The following is a 24,438-nucleotide window of genomic DNA, read 5'->3' on the forward strand; positions in this document are numbered from 1 at the left end:
GTTTCCCCAATAAACTTAATTAAAAAAAAAAGTGCTGGAGTCTAAACATATTCCAAAACTAGCAACATCACAACATCTGAGGTCAGTGTAGAATGGCCACACAAACTAATTATGCAAACAACTGTCTTTTAATGGGTATGTGGCCCAGACTGTTAATTTTCCACCAAAATACTTTTTTCTCTTCTTTCTAGACATATGTCAATATTACATTTCCCAGAAACTGAGTTTGGCTGTATTCTCACTGATGGAATTAGAGCCAAAGTGGCATTTGCTACTTCCTGGTTTAGGCCTTAAGATACTAGCTCTTCTGTTTATGCCAGGCAAAACCCAACACTACACACTCTAATAATACAAGGTCAAGGCTCTAGAGTATGTTGGAATAACATGATGGAAGGAACTTAAGTTTCTGAATGACTATATAAAGCTGAACTGTGCTGTGACGTAGCCCACTCACCTCAGATCTATTACGAAAGAGAGAAATAAATCCACTGTTCTTTAAACTACAGTATTGTTGGAGATAATACTTCCTTTTACTTGCAACAGCTTCCTTCTTGAAATAAATCCATGTAAAATAAATTTGGTACTGTTTGGAGTTTCACACACCAGTGAAATTTCAACATATATGGGGCCCAACAAAGCATACCAGATTTTCATTGGTCCAAGTAAAGATATCTAGAGAAAGAAAACAATTATAATATTATATAACCATCATTTCATAAAAGGATATTTTAACATTAAGAAAAGGTGACAAACTTAATTTCAGAAAATGAACAATTAATTCTTCCTAAGAGCAGTGAAAACCTTGTCATGGCTCAGTCCTTAAACTGACATTTGTAATGCTGCTTCAAAACTTCTTTCAATAATCTCCTAAACTCTGATCATCTGTAATATACACTACATTTAATAAGTACTGTGGGAGGTAAAAAAAATTAATACTTTTCCTCCCACCTTCTAAGTTCTTCTAGCTGGACAAATAATCACATTAACAAAGACATATTAACAGGAGAAAATAAAATTTTAATACGTGTGCATGGGGAATTCACATAAGCGTGAAAATTCCAAAGACAGTGAAGCAACATTGAGTTAAATGACATTTTAAACAAAAGAGAAAAGAAAGGGAACAGGAGTCTTAGATTTCAGAAGTGAGAATAGGCAATTTACAGATAGTTGAGGAAAAGCAGAACACACATTGCAGGCAAATTCTTGCTAGGTAACTCGGAAACAACAGGACACAAGGGGTATCTAGCTAACAGGCCCTTGCCTGAAGCCCTATTTACCATACTTAATTCAAATCAGGCTATTCAATCTAAGGGGAACATCCTATAATTTCTTTCATAAAGCAGGTTTTTCTATCTGAATCTCCTGGGCAGGAAAGGGGGGGAGGGTCAAAGGTTCTTTCTGAATCTTTTGTTTCTTAATAACCAGGTTAAAATAAATATTCCAAAAAGGCAGCTTTGGGGTAGCAAAACTTTGGTTTCCTTTTGGTTGGTTGAGAATATGAACAGGCAGTAACAATTTGATAACTTCTCCAACTCTATAGTTTGAATGTCTCCGATGATACCATCAGATGTTCAGGTAAACTCTGTTCAGGGCTACACTTCATCAGTCACTGAGATTGTTTAAGCATGAGCCATTGGGGTGATTTCTCTGAAGTCTGTAGCATGTCATCTAGCTATAGCTCATAACTACAAGGCTCAGAAAAAAAAAAGTCAAATATTTAAGAAAACAAGAAAAATTCAGGATCCAGTCCAGTTTACAGGTGAAAAATAAAACTTTAAAGACAACTGAACTAGAATCTAATATCTACAATTGTGCATTATAATTTCTATTGAAATCTAATTTTCCTCTCTAAAATCACCTTCATTTTTCTCAAAGATAGTCAAATTAAGACTAATATATTTACTGCATAAGTCTAGTTTCAATGAATTTGGCCTAATTATTTGTTTAAATATAACAAGAATAGCAATTGATCATATAGTCTCTTTCGAACGTGCTTTCCTGCAATTTTCATCCTATATGAATTCACCATGTGCATGTATTAAAAATTTGCTTTTCTCCTATTAATCTGTCTCTATTAATTTGATTATTAACCCAGCTTTAAGAACTTAGAAGGTGGCGAGAAAATTATTGATTTTTTTTAGCCCCTACAATACTTACTAATATTTTACTATTAAATAATTCTTTGGTCACTTCATATCTAAATGTATTTCTCTTAGAAATGTTATATCATAGAACAAGATTAGCAATGTGCACCTCAAAATGTTATATGATCAGTAATATAATCTCAAAAATCTCTCTGAATGGGTAAGAGGAAGGATACACCAATGTAAGAGCAATGTCACTTAAACATTACCTCTACCAGTAAGTATAAGGCTAAAAATCTTATCTATATATCATAAATAAAAATATATTCTGATAGCTGTATAAACAAAAATCAAAGCAACGCTCAAAATCTCAATATAATGCTTAATATATATCAGATTTTTTTAGGTCTTGCAGAATTGCCCTCTTCACTGCAAAGTGTAAACGGTACAACCACTGAACTTTCCAAAGATAAGTATGGTGTTGTTCTCCTGCAATAAAAGCAATGGCTTAAGAAATTGTCCTCTCCGTTTCATAGCTATGTAAAATTGGTCAAGACCCTTACAAATAGCTCACGCCTGTTATTTCATCTAACATAAATGAGTGAAAAATTTAAATGATCATAACGTATCTTTTTACACTACATTATAATCTAAGTTCCCTTAGCCAGTTCCTTTAAAAGGACCCACATTCCCATAAGGATTGCCGCCACCTCCCCCTCCCACCAAAGAGCAGTCAGCATTTATTTTTAACATAATCTTGGGATTCTTATTCTAACACTATATGTCCTATTTTCCCTAGAGAGCACTGGATTTAAAGTCATGGACTTGCTTCCATATCTAAAAACAGTACGTTTAGGAGGAAGGCGCTTCCCTCCTTGAGCCTCAATTTCTTTAATATTATCTTTAACAACGATAATAACCTATATATCATGGGCTGCTGTGAGACTATAAAAAACAACAGCGATCATCAATGGCCTTTGTAATTATCTTTCCTCAACAGCACTTTATTCACTGGTTTTTAAGAACTTGTTTCATAGCGTTAACTGGAAGCTGATCTAGAAACTCCTTGAAGGTAGGCCTTCCTTCCCAATACTCTGGCAGACGATCAATGTTTATGAAATGAAGCACTTCATTTCACAGACGTGACACTCTGACGGTTACAAACGTTTCCAATCAACTCACACATAAAGCATTTAGCAATCTATAAACTAGGCGTTTAACAGGAACCAAAATCCTAGATCTCCAGGGCGGGCCGAAGAGACGCAATCAAGGCAACCCCAGGAGATACGGCCCACCAACCTGTGACGTACTTCCTGCGCGACACTTTCCCTCCACGCCGGGACTGGGTTGTGGGGGAGGGAGGCGGTTAGTAGGCTTTAGCGCCTTTTCTTGCGGCGGTACATTTGAAGCTCTTTAAAGGACCGGACCCTGGGCAGAAGAGACTGTACTGGTGCGGGTAGGTGACCCGTGTAGTTTCGGTGGCGACCTTCGCAGCAGTCCTGGGGTACGAGAGCGGGAAGGGCGGGAGAAGAGGGGCGGAGACGGCACGATAGGCCCTGCGGAGTTAACCGTCTTCCCCTCGCGGTATCGGGGCTGCCTGCTTCCAGAGGGGTCCTCCAAGGACCGTGGCGCTGGATTTGCAGCTGTTGCAGCTGGAGAAAGCTTCCGCCGGGCCTCCGGGGCCTGGGAAACGGTCCTCCTTCTGCCAGTCCCCGCCCTCTCGGTTCGGGCGCACGCCTCCCTCCCTGACGCATTTTGCCGCACAAGCTGTAATATGGCGGCAGCGACGGCGGCCTGAACTCTAGGGAGCCAGGGAAATTTTTGATGCTTCAAAATTGTAAGACTAAACACCAATGTGAAGTAGGTGGGAGGATTGGTGGGGAAGGGGGAGGCGTAACACGACGTCCTGTCAGGTTCGGGTTGGAGAGTGGCCAGTGAGCCTGGATCATACGGCTTAAGATTAGACTGAAGACAGGCTTTCCTCCTACTGCGACCTTTTCCTCAGACAGCGTCTATCGTGCACAGTTAAGTGGCACAGGCCACTTAGTTAAGCGTTCTCCTTAAACTCAAATCTACACTTTCTCTCATCCCAGAACTGTCTCCAAGTTCTCTCACGTTTCCAGGGAGTTGTGAGCAGCGCAGGCCTTTTAGGAGGAGATACTTACTTTAGGAGGAAGGCGATGGCTTCGGAGCTCCCTATGCCTCGGGGGGAAGTGTGCGAATTTGGTTCATCTTTAGTCTTTTAAGGGGCTTACTCAAGGTCTGCGAGAATAAAGAACTCCCACTCGTTTTGGAAATGTTATAAAAGCACCATTTTGTGCATTGATTTTAATTTCTTCCCACAACAGTGTTTTCTGTGCAGAATCAAGTTTTTACAATAGTGATCACAAGTACGTCTAAGGAACAATTAAATGTTTTGGAAATTTGGAGGTACGTTAACTTTCAGTAGCTAAAACCAGATGGGGGAAAACATCTGTGTGTGTGTGTGTGTGTGTGTGTGTGTATATGTATGTAGTCCCATCCAGTAAAAATGCCAGAATTTACATATAGGTTTGAACAGCTAGCAAACTAGAAAAAAGCATAATGAATGAATAGTCGCCTTCCCAATGATAATTTGTTGGTGTACTGGTGGCACTTACCTGTCCACAGACTCCCCCCCCCGCCTTCTCTTTCATGCGACATATCCAAGATGAGAGAGAGAGATTATTTTTATAAAAAATTATATATTTCTGTCTTAGTGTTCATTTTACATTGTTTAATGTTTTTTTATGACAAGATTATTGATGCTCTGGGAACCTAATGGGTCTTGTCTTGTAGTAGGATTCTGTGCCTTTTTTTAAAATTGTATTTGCTTTTTATGGTTTTTTCGTCATTGCAAGCTGTTGGCAGGGTCACCTTCCCCTGCTGCCATGTACAAATTTGCAAACTTCCTAGATTAAAAAATTTTTATTTGTTTCTAGGTCAACCATTTTTCTGAACCTCAGTTTTTTCACCTATAAAATGACATTTTGATTTCAGACTGTCATCAGCCTTGGGTTTCAAAAATAAATGTTTAAGTTTATTAAAATTCTGTGTAAAATTGACTTTCAGTAAGAATGCAGCGGTTCTATGAGTGAAGAGACGAGCATACATTACATTTATTGTGACTTATTAAAGGTCTTTAGTTTTTGGTGCTTCTTATGGTGGTCTTGCAGTATTGGTGGCCTCTAAGTAAGGTCTTTGTCCTTTTGCATATTTTAAATTAGATTTTCTGTCGGGCAGTATTCATTCTTTATGCAAAGGAAAATGGGTAGCTATCGTAATAGGATGAACTAGTTCTATTAGTTATCAGGAAACTATCTGTAATTCTTTCAATGTTGCTCTTTTAAGAAATACATGTTGATTGATGTTTTTTTCTTATATTACTAATAGGGCATTTTAACAACATTATAATGTATTATCTATTTTTAGTATAATGTACTAAGGTGTCTTATTTGGGAATCCATAGATTATTCAAGTGATTTGAAGAATATGTTGCAAATCTCTATGCCACATGTGGTATTGCACTTTTTTTTGGCTTTAATATTAACACCACTCTTCAGTTTTCATTTGATTTAATTGTCATTGGTTTTGCCCTGGTCGAATGCATGTGTGGTCTCCATAAGAATTTAGTGTATTTTATTTCTGTAGGGCAAATCTTGCATCTTGAAATTTGCTACAGGCAGTATTATACTCAAAGATGATTGTGACTGGGACTTTGTACTTTCAGTGCCAGACAGGAAACCTTTTGCACTTTTAGTGGTGGCTTAAAATAATCATCAACCTCATCCTGAAATTTAATTGCACCATATTCACTTATAAATACAGGTATCGACTTTTTTTGATATTTACTTATAAAACATGAATGATTCCTTAACTCATTGATTTTTAAAATAAGCCTGTTTGTTTATATATTAAGGTACTGTTAATTATGTAAAACTTTATCTTAAGGTTTATTCATATTTAAATCATCACATTTTGGTCATGTAATGGTCAAAAAAATTAAGCCATTACCTAGAATATTTGTAAATAAGCTAGTTTCTACAGTGAAGCTACAGAGTTCTTAATAAGGAAACTCTTGCTTTTATTCCCTTGTGGCCTTAAACCAGTCACTTCAACTGGCTTGTCCTTTTGTTTTCAAGCTCTAAAATCAGAAGATTGGACCAGATTATCTCTAAAGTTCCTTCAAACTTCAGAAGTCCGTAGGATTTTGTGTAGGAATTACTGAATTGGATAACGTTGCTAGGATAGTGTAGGTCTAGCCCTGGAGACAGTGGAATAAATATATCATTATAAGAACTTGGGTAATTACAGGTACAATAATAATATTAGCAGAGATATCCCAGTTAGTATATGCTTTTTTAGTTTAGTACTAACACAGTTGTACTATATTTTTACATCTCTTAGATTGTATGTGTAAACGCATATAATATTCTTATTTAACACTGAACTTGGCAACATTACAGCATTTCTCTTTTTAAGTTTTCTAAACACGATTAATCATGTTTCTACCAGCAGTGGTTTGTAACTACCCAGCAGAGAGGGAAGGGGCACTATATGGAAGAGTGTAGTTGCCTTTCCTGACTCCTTAGAATGTTAGTTTATTTATACTTAATTCATTAGCAATCTGGCATTCATAAATGTATTTAATTATTTTTGAAACAGTCTATTTTCATTTCTCATTTGTTCTCTGTGAACTACATTGGGGTAGGGTAAAGAGGCTGGTGTGAATATTAGATTGCCTTCTTCGAAAGTAATCTTCAAGATCTGTAGTTTTAACTAGTTTAACTTAACATGATTGTATTAGAGATGGAAATCTTGTATGAGAATTGTCACTCGTTTTATTAAACTTAAGCAGATGGGAACTTCCCATCTTTGTTTCTTGGTCCTGAACTGAATATGCTCCCTCTTAATAGTGGATTCTGTTTTTAAAAAGAAAGAGAAGAAACACTCTGTTAGTAATAGAGCCTCAATAGGCAGATCTCGGAAATAGGCTTAGAAAAAAGTAGGACTATACCTTAAAATATTAAAAGTTATAGCTGTGTCAGGATTTTGTGCATTTTTGTGTGATCTAACTTTTCACTGAGTTTATTAGCTTTATTTTAAAGTATTTTCATTATGAATAAAGTAGATGAAATTAAGTATCACAACCAAATTTCTGAAGGGGTGGGGCAAGTGAGGTGAGTATAGGAGATCAAGTTGATATTAGATGATATATTGGTAACAGCCAATAATAGTGGAAACTAGGTCAAATTGGAACATATATACTTCATGTTGCAAGATATGGTGATTTATTTTTTCAAGAAAAATTTACATTTGGATCTTATAGAAATAACCACAACTCATTCAGATTAAACAGATTTGCAGGAGACAGATCACCTATATAGACTACTGCTCTGGAAGCTTTCATTATGTACTATCCTTGGGAAATATATGAACTATTTTTACTGAAAACTGCATTAACTTGGTTTTTACTTGAATTATATTTTTGGTATCTCTCAGCATTGTTTTTTCTTTATTTTTTTCTTGAAAAATTGACTGGATGTTTGTCTTGTGTTTGATTTTTAGATATTATTTGATTAATACCAGGAAATCATAGCAGAAACACTATGTTCTATTCTGATTAGATAAAATCTGTTTTCAGTAATGTGTGGAGCCATCTTTTGTATTACCATGATTTTTCATTAGCTATTAATATTAGAGCATTTACGTGCTCAAGAGATTTGTGTAGTGCTTTTAATGATAAATTGCTATCTTTCTTGAATTAAGACATATTTGTCATTTCAAGATAACTAATTTTAATCTATTTCTATAAGTATCATTATGTGGTATAACCTAAATATAACCACTTACAGACATGTACATTATAATCTTAGAAACATTTTCTTTTTATTAATTTTTCTTTATAATAGAAATTGTTTATTAAAGTAGGAAAAAAGTACAGCGAGGCAAAAACCTCCAGTCGTAGAACGAAACACTAATGATTATCCCTTACAATCTTTTTTTTTCCTTTTTATAAGTCTTTGAATTTGAGTATTAGGAGTAGTCTGTGATTATAATGATTTTGCATCTACTGTTTTATGTCTTGGTTATTTTTAACAAATTATGGGCACTTTGCAAATTATTAATCTTTTTTAAAACTATGATATTCAACTAGACCGAAATTTAACCATTTTTCATAATATTGGATAGGTTGCTTCTGATTATGTGTTACTAAAAGGAGCACTAATATAGCCGCCTTTATTCATGAAAGCTTTCTAAATTTAGCTCCTTATAGTAGATTCCTAGTAGTTGAATTTTACTGGTTTAAAGTACAAACCAGTTTAAGGTGTAAATACTAAAGAATTCCACATACTGTTTCCAGAGGAGTACATACCATGTTGGGAATTATTCTTTTAAAAGATCTTTGCTGTTTTGATAGGCAGAAAATTATCTCAGTTTATTAGTATTTCTTTAAAAATATTTTTTTCCTGATTATAAAATTAGTACTTGTTTGTTGAACTAAATTTTGAAAATAGAAATACATAAAAAATACCCTTAAACCCATGGCCCAATATAATCAATGTTAATATATTGATATAAATCCTATATCTTTTTGCCCTTTTTTTTTTTAAGGTGTAAGTGACATAACATTAATTTCAGGTGTACATGACTTGATATATGTATTTTTACAAAATGATCACCATAGTAAGTCTAGTTAACATCCATCCCCTCAAAAAGAATTTTTTTTCTTGGGATGAGAACTTTTAAGATCTATCTTAGCAACTTTCTAATGTACAATACAATGTTATTAACTATAGTCACCATGTAGTATTTTACATCCCAGGACTTTGAGTTTGTTTTTGTTTTGTTTTGTATTATTTTTTTATGATTCTACATATAAGTGAGATCATATTGTCTTTTTCTGTCTGACTTATTTCATTTAGCAGAATGCCCTGATATCCATCTGTGTTGCTACAAGTGGTAAAATTTCTTTCTTTTTTATGGCTGAATAATATTTCATTATGTGTATGCATATATTTTTTATTTACTTTTTTAAAGATACCATATTTAAGTGAGATCATACGGTATTTGTCTCTTTCTCTCACCTATTTCATTTAGTTTAATGCCCCAGGGTCCATTCATGTTGTCGCAAATGGCAGGTTTCTCTTTTTTATGGCTTAGTGTTTCATTATATATCTAAGTCACATTTTCTTAACCATTCTTCTCTTGATGGTCTCCATGTCTTGGCTATTGTAAGTAATGCTGCACTGAACATGATATTGCAGATATGTATTCAACATAGTGATTTGGTTTTCTATCTTTTTTTTAATGTATATCTGGTATATGTAAAATTGCTTACGAATTTGCTTTTTTCACCTACTATATTATGAATATTCTCATTCATGAGTCTTTGATAATTTTTTCAGTTTTATTTCTATAACTTTTAATAATATGTGGTTTAAAATTGAAAAGATATAGAAGGTTATAGAGTAAAAAAATATTACCTATTTTTCCCAGCTGTTCATTTTCTCTCCTACCAGATGCCTCTTCATTAGACAATCAAACATATATATATATTTTTTTTCCTTAAAAAAATATACAAAGAAAGTGGTCCATACACATTTCTGTACTTTGCTTTTTGTTTTTAAACTTAACAAAATGTCTTGGAGATAGCAGTACATAAATAGCTTCCTCATTCTTTTTTAAAGCCATGTACGTTATACAGATCTAATATGATTTATGCAACCTATCCCTCCTATGTAGACATTTAGGTTTACAGTCTTTTAGTTACTGCAAATGATGGTGCTTTGAATAACCTTATTTTGTAAATGCGTAGGATATATATAAAGTAAATTCCTAGAAGTGGGGTTACTGAGTCAAAGGGTATTTGATGCATTTTACAATATTGTATGTTGTCACATTGGCAAAGGACTATCACTATCACTTTACTCCTTTACTAGCAGCAGCAATATATGAGGTCGATATTTTTTTGTCAATTCCATAGGTGAAAAATATAATTGTTGTAATTTTAACACATAGGAATATGATTTCCAACGGCTAGATGAATATTGTACATTTATTGAAGATGTCACTTATTTAACCAATTTCTTTTACTCTATAACTGGTTTGGTTTTTATTTTACTATTATTTTAAAATACTATAGTGACAGTATATGTGAATTTTTTATATTTAATAATTTAAAAAGATTTATTGTCTACTTTTAACCATATAATATTGGTGTTTCTTTTTTTGTTTAACATTGTTTCCATTTCTAAAAAGTATTTCCATAGGAGTGTAATAGTCCATCATATGAACATTTTCTAATTTATTTAACTGTTGTGTTGGACACTTAGGTTGTTTCTAATTACTCACTAATATAAAAAATATATATATATATTTCACTTAAAGTGGTTGCCTTTCAAGATATTCCAAGAAGTTGAATTACTGAAGTGTTAAAGGTTAGAATGAATTTGAATATATTTACAGTCCTAGTCTATAATCCCAAGTTGCTTACGAGAACTGTTCATGCTGTTTATATTTTTAATTTCACTTTTTGTGAATTGTATGTTTATATTTCCTTGGGTGGCCTTTGTGCTTTTAATTGTTTGGTACATGGACTTTATAGTAGTGGTTCTCAAATATTGCAGCAGAGGGACAGTGAGAGATTTTGGTTGTCACTTGGACTGGTATTTAAAAGTCAGGACCAAGGATGCTTAATTCTCTACCAAGAGTATATGGTCCTAATCAGTGCAGTATTGTCCTAGTGCCCCCATACCTAAGCACTGTTCTATAGAAAGAAAATTAACACATTATGTTTGTTGAAGAGATATTCCCCAGTTTTTTACTTTCTAAATTTCCATTGATAAATAGATATAAATTTTTTCATAAAATCAAATCTATTTATCTCCATTATTTTTTCATTATTAGTGAACCTGAAAAAGTTATTTAACATCAGAGTTTAGGTAAATATCCACGTGTGTTTTTTGTAGTTTCCATTTGGAGAGGATAGGGTTTTGTGAAAAGAAAAATCATTTCCCAAGGTCTTCTAAACTTAAATTTTAAACAGCCATAGTAATCATGAAAGAAAGACACTTAAAAAAATACGTTTTTTAAGACTTGAGAGCTTTTTCAAAGAATTTCTTTTACAGCACTGTATTTGTTGTAGAAAACATGGGAAATGAAAAAACAAATAAAAACCACGTATGACCCTTTTACTTAGAGGTAGGCTCTTAATATTTTCATGTATTTTTTACTACTTTATTTTACTATGCATATATATCTTTAAATTTTATGAACTTAAATTAGGAAACGAACACATGAATATATTCTCGTTGCAAAAAGTCAAACCTTAAAGACCCCATTGACTTCCATCCCTACTCCTGGTACCTTCTGCATATATAACAATATATGCAGGGAATAAAATAAAGCAGAGTAAGGAGATATAAAGTGTTGGATTACAGGGGCTGCTCCTTTAAATATACTATTAAGGGATGATTTCCATGAAGAGGTGATACTTGAGCAATGACTTAATAAGTGACAGAATGAACCAAGTTTTGATGATCTGGAGTAAGAGCATTTCACACAGAAGGAAGAGCAAATGTGAAAGACTGGTTAAGGGAACAGGCCTTAGAATGTTTGAAGAACAGCAAGAATACCAATATGGCTGAAGCAAGTTGAGTAGAATGTTAGATGAAGTTGTAGCAGCAGTCAACAGAACTAAAATATTTAGAGCTGTGCTGTCCCCTACAGTAGCCACGAGCCACATGTGGTTATAAAGCACTTGAAATGTGGCTAGTCTGAATTAACAGACACTGGATTCTAAGACTTAGTACCCAATAAAGAATGGATATATCTCAATAACATTTTATGTTGATTATATGTCGAAACAATATTTCGGACATACTGAATTACATAAAATATTATTTAAATTAACCTATTTCTTTTTACTTTTTAAAATGTGGCCACTAAAAATTTTAAACTACATTATGTAGTTCATTTTACGGAGCAGTGCCAGCTTAGGGTCTTAAAATCCGTGGTAAGACATTTTGATTAAATATGATAGTAAGACATTAGAAAATTTTAGGGAGAGGAATGATAAGGTTTGTACTTTTAAAGAATCACTCTATTCTGGTTAGTATTGTCCTAGTGCCAGTAGGACAATGGTGAGTAGACAGTACAGAACTAAGTAATAGAAGGAAAACCAGTTAGATTATTGTAGTAGTCTAGATAAAAAATAATAATAGTAAAAGATAGTATGAACATTGTCAAACTGACTTCCTAATGATTTAGATACTGGGCTATGAAGGATAATGGAACCAAAGATGATTCCAAGTTTTCAGGTTTAGCAGCTATGTTGGACAGTGAAACATATACCAAGTTTTGAGAGAATTGGAGTAGAGAAATAAGAGTATTGTTTTAGATATCTTATTTTTAATAAAGTAAACTTTTCATTGAAATATAACATATACTGAAAAGAATGCAGATTGTAAGTGTAGCTCAACATTTTCCCAAAGTGAACTCACTTATATAAGCAACACTCAGATCAAAAAAGAGAACAAACCAGTATCCTGGTAGCTCTCATGTGTTCTCCTAACACCATAAATTATTGGTGGTACTCATTGCAATTTAAATAAAGGCCCAAAACTATAGGAATTGAGAAACTTTGAAAATCATCAGAGATCATAGTATCTAAAAGGTTATGGGTAATGAAGGATTATTTTCTTAGTTTTTATAACTTTTTCCCGGTTTTCATATTTGGGGTTTATTTTCAACAATACCGTATGAAGGAAATTAACTGTAATCGTAAACAATTTATTATATTTTAGGCAGTACTAACTATACTGTACTTATTTTGCAAGATAGAAGTCTCCACCTAGGATATTATGGTTAAACAAAAAGCTGTAGAAGTTTTTTTGGAGGAAATTAAATTATTAAACTTCCTCTGAAACTTCTACCCCAAAAGTAGAAAATTTTAAAAGGCCTTGCAAAAATTGTTTAGAAGATAAAGAATAATCAGGTACTAAGTAGTAATTTAATATTTTTTCTTTAAGATAGGTTACTTTTTTCAGATATATGAATTCAAATGTGCAGAAATTGAAATTCTATACAAGTAAAAATACAACAAATTTGGCAAGATATTAAAATTGCTAAGTTTTTGTTTTGTTTTATTGTTTTCAGAAAGTCTTATGTCCATCATCTACTGAAGGATTCAAAGGTTATCTTTTTAGCTTTGTTTCATGTGAAACAAATCCTAGTATGTATTATATCTTAGAAATAAAAAATAGAGAAAGTTATGAGAAAATGGTATTTTCTTCCTGTTTCCATGCAATAATGCCAAAAGTGTATATACCAGCACTTGGGCTCAATTTTTGGTTTTGGTTTTGGTTTTGGTTTTTTTGCTTTACTGAAAGGGATCTTTTTCCATAGTGGGCTCAATTTGAATGCAACATAATTTATTATGTAATTTAATTCCCTAATTCATGTAATCAACATTAAGTAAATGAATGAATATAAACAATTTGTGTTTTTCAAATTGTTGGTAGTTTGGGCAAAGTCTTCTTTTCTTTTACTGTTGAGCATTCTGACTTGTGCTTTGTGGGGTGTGTAAAATCAATAAAGGATGGTAGATATATGAACCAATACACTGATAAAATTGTGAAGAACTAAATAAATACACATAAACAAGTACAACCAGGGAAACGTGAGTAGGATAAGCATTTTTATGCTTTTATCCTATGGTGGTGCTATTATTATACTACAGTTTTGTAAAATGTTACCTTCGGGGGAAACTGGATAAAGTACACACTGTATTTCTCTGTATTATTTCCTACAACTGTGTGACTGGACAATTTTCTCATTAAAAATGTCAATTAAAAATTGATAAAGGGAAAAATGAATCTATTCAGGATGGAGGATATAGATCTTTCAGAGTCTCACTGGACCTAAGATACCATGCACTGCTTGATGAGCTACCAGCTTATGATAATTTTCAGGAAAACATACACATTTCAGTTAATCTCTGTTTCAAGTGAATGTACCTGTTGTTTTTATAGTTCATGGTTGTGGATGCTAAGTGCCTTTGTTTCTTCTGCTCTTCACCTTACTCTGTCATTCCCCATCCAAGTCCTCAAAATAAATGCTTTATCAAAAGAATGTCTGTTAAATAATAGCCATCTGCTATGTAGATAAAACTGTTACACAGAGGAGCTTACTTACTTATATTTTTTGGCTCTACACTAGCATATCAGTAAAAGCTATTGCTCATGATCAGAAAAATAGCCTTATGTAAAACTTAATATGCTTTTACTCAAAATGTAAATCTGCCATATATTACTGTTAAAATATCCCACTCTTCCTCAATGATTTATTTTTGGTTTTTTGTTTTTTTTTTAGGAATTTGAATGTTTTTCTTTTTAAAACCACCATTTTAATCAAAATTCATTTTTGTTTTCTAGGAGCAAAAAGATTGGATTAGTTTGTACTTGATTTTTCTCTGTTTAAAGGTAATTTGCCTGTTGAGTTCACTAATCATACAGACTTAATACAGTTTTCTGTTTGGGATGGCACTCTATATTCGGTTGTTAAAATAGAAATTTTATTATGTAATGTCTAAAGCTTTGTGTCTTTTCTAATTGCCTCACAAAATGCAAACTGATCCCTAAAAGAAAAGAATAATCCATGTGATTTATGCCATGGAAGTAAATATCAAAATAAATTCAAACTACTTTCCTAGCTTATGCTCCACAGAATAGTTTTTCCAGAAATTTATGGAATCTTTTGTCTGCTTGAAACTATTTTATTCATAGATTGAAGTATTGGAGCCATGGGAATAAAGGTTCAGCGTCCTCGATGTTTTTTTGACATTGCCATTAATAATCAACCAGGTAAGAAAATTAACATTTCTTTGTAACATTTATAAATGAGCATTTAATATTTTAAATTAGTAAAGAAGTTTAAACCAACTACCCTTTTTTTTTTTTCAGCTGGAAGAGTTGTCTTTGAATTATTTTCTGATGTCTGCCCCAAAACATGCGAGAACTTTCGTTGTCTTTGTACAGGTTTGTTGACATTTTCAATTGCCCTAATAATGGTCCCACTTGACTATAACTTACTTTAATTTTTTAACATATTTTAGATTTCTTTATATATATTACTTTTCTCATCGTGCAGATTAAGCAACATTGATTAGGACATGAAAATATTCTTAGAAATAATGAGATTTTATCTGAGATTGATTTCTACATTTCTATACTCTCTCAAAAAATGTGGGTGATTTTTAAATGAATTTTTAAAAAATTCCAGAGGGGAGTGAAAATCCTACAGTTTAAAGGAGTCTGTATAGTTCAAGAGGTATATTTTACAGGGTGAAAAGTTTCATCATTAATTTTACTTTAATATTATTTCTTTTATTTCCTTTCTACTGTATGGCCTACTAATTTTTCTTCTTTATAGGGGAAAAGGGGACAGGGAAATCAACTCAGAAGCCATTACATTATAAGAGTTGTCTGTTTCACAGAGTTGTCAAAGATTTTATGGTTCAAGGTGGTGACTTCAGTGAAGGTAAGACTTAGTCTCCCACAAAAGAAAATCATACATTCTTTGTTAAATACCATAGATCTCAAAGTTAGACAAGTCTTAGAAGTAAGACAAGTCTTAGAAGTACTAGCCCAGTTTTCTTTTCACCTCACTTAGTTTTTCATCGATTAGAAATACTCATAGAAACATAAAAAAGGAAGCATAGGAAATAATTTCATCTTTAATGCGTGAATTAATTTCAGAAATTTGCTTCTGGATAAAAAGAAATACTGTATTTGTCTTTTAGTAACCAATCACTACATGTCTCTGATATTGTCACAGCTAGTAATTTTTAACTACAATATAAGTTTTACCTATACTTTATTATAAAACATTGGAATTGTATTTTAAAGAAATTTTGAAAAAAGGTTATTTCTGTTGAAAACCTACATAATCATCATTAGAATCTGAATGTTCTTTTTTTCACATAACTTAAAAGACTGTCATATTCATATTATTTATCGAATATAAGGGAAAGAAGGTAATTTGAGTTCTTGTCAGTATGATTTGCTGTGAACTTTTGAGTATTGATGAAAGTTATTCGAGTACCAACTTTCTAAGAAGTATTTTGTTTAGGTAGCATCTTCAAAGAGATTACTATTTTGGGAGTTCTAAGAGTCCATGTTTTTCATTCTTAGGAAATGGACGAGGAGGGGAATCTATTTATGGAGGATTTTTTGAAGGTAAAAACGTTTACTTTTAAATTGTGTTTTTAATGTTTTCTATTTTGATTTTTTTTTTTTTGAATCGATAAGATTATTCATTGAACAGTATACTGATATTCACCTATCTTCGACTAATCTGAAGGTTAATTTTCTTGTTCAATTTTCCCATCATCATTTATCGAAGAAACTGTCTTTTCCCCCATTGTCTATTCTTAACCTTCTTTGTCATTGATCAGTTGGCAGTATAAGCATAGGTTTATTTCTGGACTCTTTTCTGTTCCATCAATCTTTGTGTTTGCCAGTTCGGTACTATTTTGATTACTATGAAATCAAGGAGCTTGATACCTCCATCCTTATTCTTCCTCAAAGTTGCACTGGCTATTTGGAGTCTTTTGTGACTCCATACACATTTGGGGATTATTTTTTCTAGTTCTGTGAGAAATGCCATTGGTATTTTGATAGGGATTACATTGAACCTATAGGTTGCTTTGGGTAGTACGGACATTTTAACAATATTAATTCTTCCAATCCATGAGCATGGTATATTTTTCCATTTTGTGTTGTCTTCAACTTCTTTTAGAGTATAGGTTTTTCAGCTCCTTGGTTAAATTTATTCCTATTTTATGCTTTTTGATGCAGTTGGAAATGGGATTCTTTTTTTAATTTCTCTTTCTGATAATTTGTTATTAGTGTATAAGTACACAACAGATTTCTGTATATTAATTTTTGTGCCCTACAACTTTACTGAATTCATTCATTAGTTCTGATAGTATTTTTGGTGGAGTCTTTAGGGTTTTCTATATTTGGATCATGCTATCTACAGAGTTTTACTTCTTCCTTTGCAATTTGGATGCCTTTTATTTCTTGTCTGATTCCTGTGGCTAGGACTCCCAATACTGTGTTGAATAAAAATGGCAAGACCAAACATCTAAGTCTTATTCCCGATCTTAGAGGAAAAGCTTTCAGCTTTTTAAATCACTAATCATGATGTTAGCTGTGAGTTTGTCACATATGGCTTTTTTTTTTACATTGAGGTGTGTTCACTCTATACCCACTTCATTGAAAGTTTTTATCATAAATGGATATTGAATGGTCTTAATCTTTATTAAAGGAGATTCAGCAATATTTCCTATTAATATCTACATTTTTAGTGGGTCCGTTTTTCTATGAAGATTTTTAAAAACTCTCTTTGATATTCTAAAATTTGGCTAGTATGTTTTCCCCAAATTTAACTTTTCTCTCTGGAATTTTTTATTGATATGAATATCATTCGAAAGACTATAAATATGTGATTGTGGAAATAATTTCATATTTCCCATCTTTCACTTTTGGAATTCACTGAAATTTTGTTTCACATTCTACTTGCTTTGTTCTCATTCTAATCCAAGATTGGGAGGCAGGCTGCTCTCTTTGCAGTAAGTGATGCTTTGGCAGAAATTAAGTTAATGAGTGCCTCTCTGTGCTCAGAATAATATGTGCCCTTTTGTGCTCGAAAATGAAACAAATGAAATATAAAAGAATCTTATCTGAATTATTTCTCTTGCTTTTTAGGAGAGTTTCATTTTTTGTTTAAATAAGCAAAGAAAGTTGTATTATCTTTTCCAAAAAATAAAAGACACATGTAAATGGAAAGAAAGGAGTTTAATAGAGTATTTTGGATTTTATAGCAAGGGTTTGAAAAATAGAAATATTTTAACTTGAAAAGGTAGGAGAGAGAATTGGTTAATATCGATTCTTTCTTCTTTATCCTGACTTTAATCTAAATTTCATCTGGCACTAAAGAGCACATGATATGAACACAAGATATGAAGAAAAGTCAAGATGACTTTTTTGGGAGAGTTTATTTATGCCTGTAATGTAATTGAAAACTTTGCTTCTCTATAGATGAGAGTTTTGCTGTTAAACACAACAAAGAATTTCTCTTGTCAATGGCCAACAGAGGAAAGGATACAAATGGTTCACAGTTCTTTATGTAAGTGTTTGTGATCTGATTATTTAAAATATTCTTCTTTTGGTGCATTGTTTCTTCGTGTGCCTGCCATCGATCACTAAGAAATAGAAGAGATACCCATAAGGGGAAGAATTTTTGAAGGAGGGAGAACAAAGAATTATTGAAGAGAGGAAAATTGTTGAAAGGGTAGTTGAACTGTACTGCTAAACTTCTCAAATGATGAAAACTTGTCAAGAGGATACAGGAGCCATCTTAAAGGAGTGGAGTTCCCACTGGTCAAATTAGGACAGTTTTGACCATCAAAATAATGATAATATCAGGTTATCAAATAAAACAGGAATCCATACAGATAAAAATAATAAATGAATGAATAACATGGAAAAAGGAAAGGCTGTTCCTTGATAGAATGTCAACTAATAAATGTAAAAGGAATGATAGAATTAGAAAAATCGTCATTTTACAATCATCTCAATAGTAATTGATTCAGGAAAGAATTATCTATGGATGGTCAATTTAGAGGGCATCCTTTTAACAAGGAACAGGATATTTACATTGAATAGCTCTCTATAAATAATTATAGAATAAAATACAGTCGATCCTCATTATTCAAAGATTCTATACTTGTGAATTTGCGTATTTACTAAAATATATTTGTAACCCCAAAGTCAATAGTGCTAATGTTTTCCAATTTTTTTTTTTTTTAATAAATTTTATTTTTCAGGCGAGGCAACCCTTGGTTGACCTCACAGATTGCAAGGACCTTGTCAGCTTACAGCCCCTTATTTTTTTATTTTTTTATGCCTACAGCACCTGGACTTCCTAGGTGATTTCCCATCCAAGTACTAAACAGGCCCAACCCTGCTTAGCTTCCGAGATCAGATGGGATCGGGCTTGTTCAGGGTAACATGGCCATAGACTTGTTTTCCAATTCTAACTACCAAAAAAATTGTAATGAGGGCTCTTGTCAGCAATGCATATTTTTTATTGTGACCTGTAAGTACAGATTTGCTCCCTTCTTCAAGAGCCTTAAACTCTCCTGGTCTCAGAAGAACTTAATCTGTCAGCACTGTATGTATTATTCTAGTGTTTTCTTATTCAGTATTTGTAACTCTCTTCTTCATAATGAAAAACCTGGCTCCCGTTATCTTCAAAATTTCTTCTTTGTTGAATTCTAAAATAAAAAATTGCTATCCTTTACACTGTGAAAAGTATCCTATAAACTAGAGTTCACTATTTAATTATGGTTATTTTTGTCTATCGACAGAGGGTATGTAGTTAAAATGCCATGCATAAAAGTTACTTGGATTAGTATTTTTTTAGTGTGAACATTTGTTTTGGTTCCCATTTTTCAAACTGCTGCGATGAGCATTGTTGTGCCTATTTGATGCATTTTAATAATTTCTTTTATATAAGTTGATAGTTTACTTACCGAATTGTTTATACATGTTAAGCCTTTCTATATATATTGCTTCATTTACTTCAAAAAGGAAGTATAGTTTAGTATCAACAGTAAGTGCCAATTTAACCAGATCCTTAACAACACTATTATCATTATTTTTCCTTTAAGTAAAATCCTTCCTATGCTAACCAAAACCCTTGTTAAGTTTATATAATGTTTCAAGTATATTCTCTGAATCTTCTCTCTATTTCTTCTTACCTCTTTTTGTTTCTAATAACCCTTCTTTACTTGTCCTGTGTTCTATTTTTGTAAAGGAAACTTTAGTTTTTAATCTTAAAAAAATGTTTTTATCTTGGTAAGATATATAAAATTTGCCATTTTAACCATTTGTAAGTGTACAATTCAGTGGTATTATATTTAGAGTGCTGTATGAAACTAATAAAATAATATTAAATGTCAACTAATGAACAAATAAATTTTTTATTAAAAATTATTGGGAAGACATTGATTGAAAAATAAAATGGTTTTAAAAATTTCTAGAACTATTTCCAAAACTATTTAACCATCTTAGAGATGAACCATTTCCCTTTTCCCTAACCCCTGGTAACCTCCATTCTACTTTCTGTCTCTAAGATTTGCCTATTCCAATTATAGAAGTGGAATTATATATTTGTTCCGTTGTGTCTGGCTTATTTCACTTGGCATGTTTTTGAGGTTCATCCATGTTGTAGCATGTGTCAAAACTTCATCCCTTTTTATGGCTGAATATCAGCTTCATTATATATACATACCACATTTTGTTTATCCAGATTCATCTGTGGTGGACATTTGTGTTGTCATCACCTTTTGGCTATTGTGAATAATACTGCACAAAGCACTGGCATACATATTTGTTTGAGTCTCTGTTTTCATTTTTTTTTTTGGATATATACCTGGAAGTAGAATTGTTGGATCATATGGTAATTATGGTTAACTCTTTGGAGAGCCACCAAACTGTTTTCCACAATGGAAAACATTTTACATTCCTACTAAGACTGTGCAAGAGTTCCCATTTTTCCATATTCTCATCAACATACTTTTTCACCAATCTGAGAATGACCATGAAAGCACTATAAGTATTGCTTTAGGGGTTACAGACAAATTCTAGTCAGCAAGAGAACTTGCAGATTTGGAGTCTGTGAAGGGGGATCGACTATATCTAGATGTGAATTATACATGTACGCTGCATGTAACATGTAATACAAATATATGGTTTACACCTAGGTTTTCCTATTTCTAGGTGATTTTAGCAAGTTTAAGTGAGCATAGCTGTTAAACCGAGAAAAAATATGTTATTAGTTTTAAAAGTAAGATGAACTTTAAAAAATACATGTACTTGTTAGAATTTTTCTTGTAGTATTTGTGTGTGCTTTAACCAAAGGTTAATGTCTTCTTTGACAAGATTTTTTAAAATAATAACTCTTATACAATGTCCATCTTCATTGTAATATACAAATATATCCTAGGAACTACTTAAGTAGCAGCCTTAACTACAAAGCTTTAAGGCTGATATGGAGAAAAAAGGATGTTTTAAATTACTTTGTTTGTAAAAAAGTACTTTTTACTTATTTGGGGTTTTATCCAAAGTTTTACTAGAGATCTCTTTCTTCAACGTGATGTTTATGTCAGGGGTAACAAACTCAAAGGGCTATAGCAAGTAATATAAGCAAATAAAGCCTGCTGGGACAAGAAACTAAACTATTAACTCTTGTATTAAAGAAGACTCTCAGCCTGACCAGTTATTACCATGTGCCAGGTGCTACATCTTCCAGGTTTCTAAAAGGTCCGAAATCTGGATTTTTATGTAAAAGTATTCAAAATTTTAAATGTTTGCAGCTAATTTAAAAATGTATGAATATGGATCATTTCTGTTCAGGTTCAACAGAAATTGTATGAGGATTATCAGATTATGATCTGTGCTTTTAACTGTTTAAAATGTTAAGATTGAAAACACTATCGTTAAACCCATAAACCAGTGGAATGGTTCGATAAATCATGGTATGTCCATATAGTAGAACATTATACAACCATGAATACTCAATAAGAACCCAGTCACATGCAAGAAATAAAGATGGATAGAAATAACACCAAAATGTCAGCGTCAACATTAATCACATGTAAGTTTTGAACAATGCGTAGGTATTTTATAAACAGAACAAGTTTTTGAAAATTTATTGTGTGAAAAGCATCTTGCATATTATTCTACTTAAGGTTAATGTTAATAAAATTCTGTTATGTTTAAGATATCATATGATTTCTTTGTTTGCAACTTTGTTTCCAATGCAGTTATTTTCTTTTCCTTTTTAGAGATGCTAACTTTGTTTTTCTCTGACTTTGTTTTTCTTCTTCTGCCTGATGATTTCCAAAAGAACAACGAAACCAACTCCTCATTTAGATGGGTAAAAATTATTTTAATTTATTTTATAACCTACTTTAAATTAATTTAAAATAAGAAGCTTTTTTTAATTATCTGTACTTGACTCTTTAGGCATCATGTTGTTTTTGGGCAAGTGATTTCTGGTCAAGAAGTTGTGAGAGAGATAGAAAACCAGAAAACAGATGCAGCTAGCAAACCATTTGCTGAGGTGCGGATACTCAGTTGTGGAGAGCTAATTCCCAAATCTAAAGGTAAGAACAAGTACATATTTCTGATAATTCTTATGCCTACAAAACAAGTAAGGACACTTAATAGTTGGCATGAAATTCACACTAAAGTGAATAATTATAAGGTTTTTGAGTTTTAATATAGTGTTTTTTAAATGTGTTTTCATACTGTGTACATTTCTTGTTATTAATCTGCAGTAATTTATCCATCCGCTTCCACTTTGTTTTAGGTTTTTTTTAGAAAACTGTAGTTGTCTAAATAACATGAAATATAAATACTCTTCTAGGGAAAAACACAATGGAAAGAAGATGACAATCAAAGAAAATAACATAGACTAAGAAACTTTAGAGGAATCTAAGCACTGCTTAGATTCAAAAGCATTTGGCATGTTTGAGAAACTTCTTTTACTTATACTAGAACATTTGAAGTTAACATTAATAGTGTGATATGATATCTGAAATGGTAAGAACTGTAAGTAAATATTCGTCTTGATATTATAGATGAAATATGTAACTGCTACCACTTATTACAGATTATGCATCTGACACTCTAAAAGTAATGGGATGAGATTAACTTCAAACCTGTGTAGAAAGCAATAAAATATTAAACTGACTCTTCTTTCTATTCTTACTAGAATAGAGACCAATAATATTAATACTTAGGTTTTCATGGTTGACAAAGGTGAACGTCATCTGTAATCTTTTCTGAGCTTCACAATAATCCTATACTATCATTTCTCCTATTTTACAAATGAAGATATATTTACCACATCAGGGAACTAAGCCTCAAACTCAAGTTTGCTGGCTTCAGATCTAGAGTTCTTTCTATTATGTGTTGCTAATTCATTAAAGTCTTTAACATTTCTTTTAGAATTGTCCTAAGTAGAACATTGTGTTCTCAAGTTTTAGACTGATTTGCCCTGTAACATTTAGAAATATGCACATTTTGTTTTAATTTAAATAGACACAAGATGGTCATAGAGAAAGCTTATTTTTAATTTTGTCTCTGCATTTCATTTTGTTTCTAATGATTTTCTTCTCTGCCATATCAAATATATATCTCATAAACCATTACAGGACTGCTGCAGCTCATAATGGGACTGTTTATGTAACTTCTTGGTGTTCATGAGTCTGGCTATACTTATTTACAAACCATAGGTGTAACACATGTATTGAGTTAATGAGGATTCAATAAAGAATGAGGTGCTGTTGAGTATCTTACATTAAAAGTTTTATTAAAATTTTAATCTATTTTTAAATTACAGTTGGCATACAATACAATATTATATGTTTCAGGTGTACAACATGGTGATTAGACATCAATATACCTTATATATTTAAAAAACAAAACTAAAAAGCAGTCTGAATAAATGTTTGCAAATTTTAGACCCTGAACTCACTAATATTTTATTCTTTAGCGTGTTGTTTGTACAAATGGAATATTTTAGTTTAAGGCATAACGCCACATCTAGAAAAGCTTCATCTTTTATTCTTTACTTAACAACTACTTTTTTATGCTTACATTTTGTAGTTTTTAAGGTCTCATGTTAGGATCAATTCTCCGCTTATAAAAGTTAAGAATGCTGTGTGGTTTATATATTTAGAAAAAGATCGAGGTGATAAAAAAGCTTACATTTTAAACCATAAAGTTATCATAGACTCTCTAATAAATTTGGTGTAAAGATTCTTTTAGTATTAGAAGGTCAGTGTTTGAATATTTGATGAAAGGATGAGAAAGTTAATGTCACTTATTATATATTTATGCCTTTATAATGTATTTTCACATGAAGAGAATAAATGCTAATTTTGCCCATGGTATTGTGGCCAGGAAGTTGTGCTGAAAGTTGATGCAATGTCTTATTGTGTATTCCTCAAACTCATACTAAGGAAGCATAATTTACCCTTATCAGTTTCACCAGTTGGGGAAGATTTGGAACTTTATTACTGTCTGCCCAGGATTTCCTGAAAAGATCAGATTTGTTTCAAGTCATACCATGCCTGTGCTATTCTGGATAACACTGTGGAAAGAGGAAAAGATCTTTATGTTTGAGATCACATAATTTGGGACCTGTTATTCTATAGTCCTTCAACTACCATTCAGAACACTTGTCAGAGTGGATT

The 24,438-nt window shown here is 32.3% G+C and overlaps 2 protein-coding genes and 1 pseudogene across 9 annotated transcripts in view; 1 reads left to right on the top strand and 2 right to left on the bottom strand.

Moving 5' to 3' along the window:
- The window catches only part of FASTKD1 (FAST kinase domains 1), a 49,990-nt gene extending 46,457 nt beyond the window's left edge, over positions 1 to 3,533 (bottom strand). Inside the window, exons 1-2 of one of the 3 annotated variants that reach the window (XM_039855471.1) lie at positions 3,384 to 3,533; positions 455 to 672 (exon numbers count right to left, since the gene is read on the bottom strand). The gene's annotated coding sequence lies outside the window, so the exon portion shown is untranslated. The remainder of the gene's footprint in view (positions 1 to 454; positions 673 to 3,383) is intronic. The other 2 variants (XM_039855474.1, XM_039855475.1) reach the window with 2 other exon arrangements.
- Positions 3,403 to 24,438, top strand: part of PPIG (peptidylprolyl isomerase G) — a 44,017-nt gene continuing 22,981 nt past the window's right edge. The window contains exons 1-10 of one of the 6 annotated variants that reach the window (XM_039855480.1): positions 3,403 to 3,540; positions 4,433 to 4,514; positions 14,540 to 14,587; positions 14,891 to 14,968; positions 15,068 to 15,142; positions 15,537 to 15,644; positions 16,298 to 16,342; positions 18,209 to 18,296; positions 22,083 to 22,112; positions 22,202 to 22,341. In XM_039855480.1, coding sequence (XP_039711414.1) covers positions 14,908 to 14,968; positions 15,068 to 15,142; positions 15,537 to 15,644; positions 16,298 to 16,342; positions 18,209 to 18,296; positions 22,083 to 22,112; positions 22,202 to 22,341 — 547 coding nt within the window. In that variant the 5' untranslated portion in view covers positions 3,403 to 3,540; positions 4,433 to 4,514; positions 14,540 to 14,587; positions 14,891 to 14,907. Of the gene's footprint in view, positions 3,541 to 3,802; positions 3,922 to 4,432; positions 4,515 to 14,539; positions 14,588 to 14,890; positions 14,969 to 15,067; positions 15,143 to 15,536; positions 15,645 to 16,297; positions 16,343 to 18,208; positions 18,297 to 22,082; positions 22,113 to 22,201; positions 22,342 to 24,438 lie in introns of those variants that run through there. The other 5 variants (XM_039855482.1, XM_039855483.1, XM_039855481.1 and 2 more) reach the window with 5 other exon arrangements.
- On the bottom strand, positions 19,074 to 19,192 carry LOC120597486 (uncharacterized; annotated as a pseudogene).

This window comes from Pteropus medius, unplaced genomic scaffold, assembly GCF_902729225.1.
Source record: "Pteropus medius unplaced genomic scaffold, Ma_sr-lr_union100, whole genome shotgun sequence".
Classification (NCBI taxonomy): Eukaryota; Metazoa; Chordata; class Mammalia; order Chiroptera; family Pteropodidae; genus Pteropus; species Pteropus medius.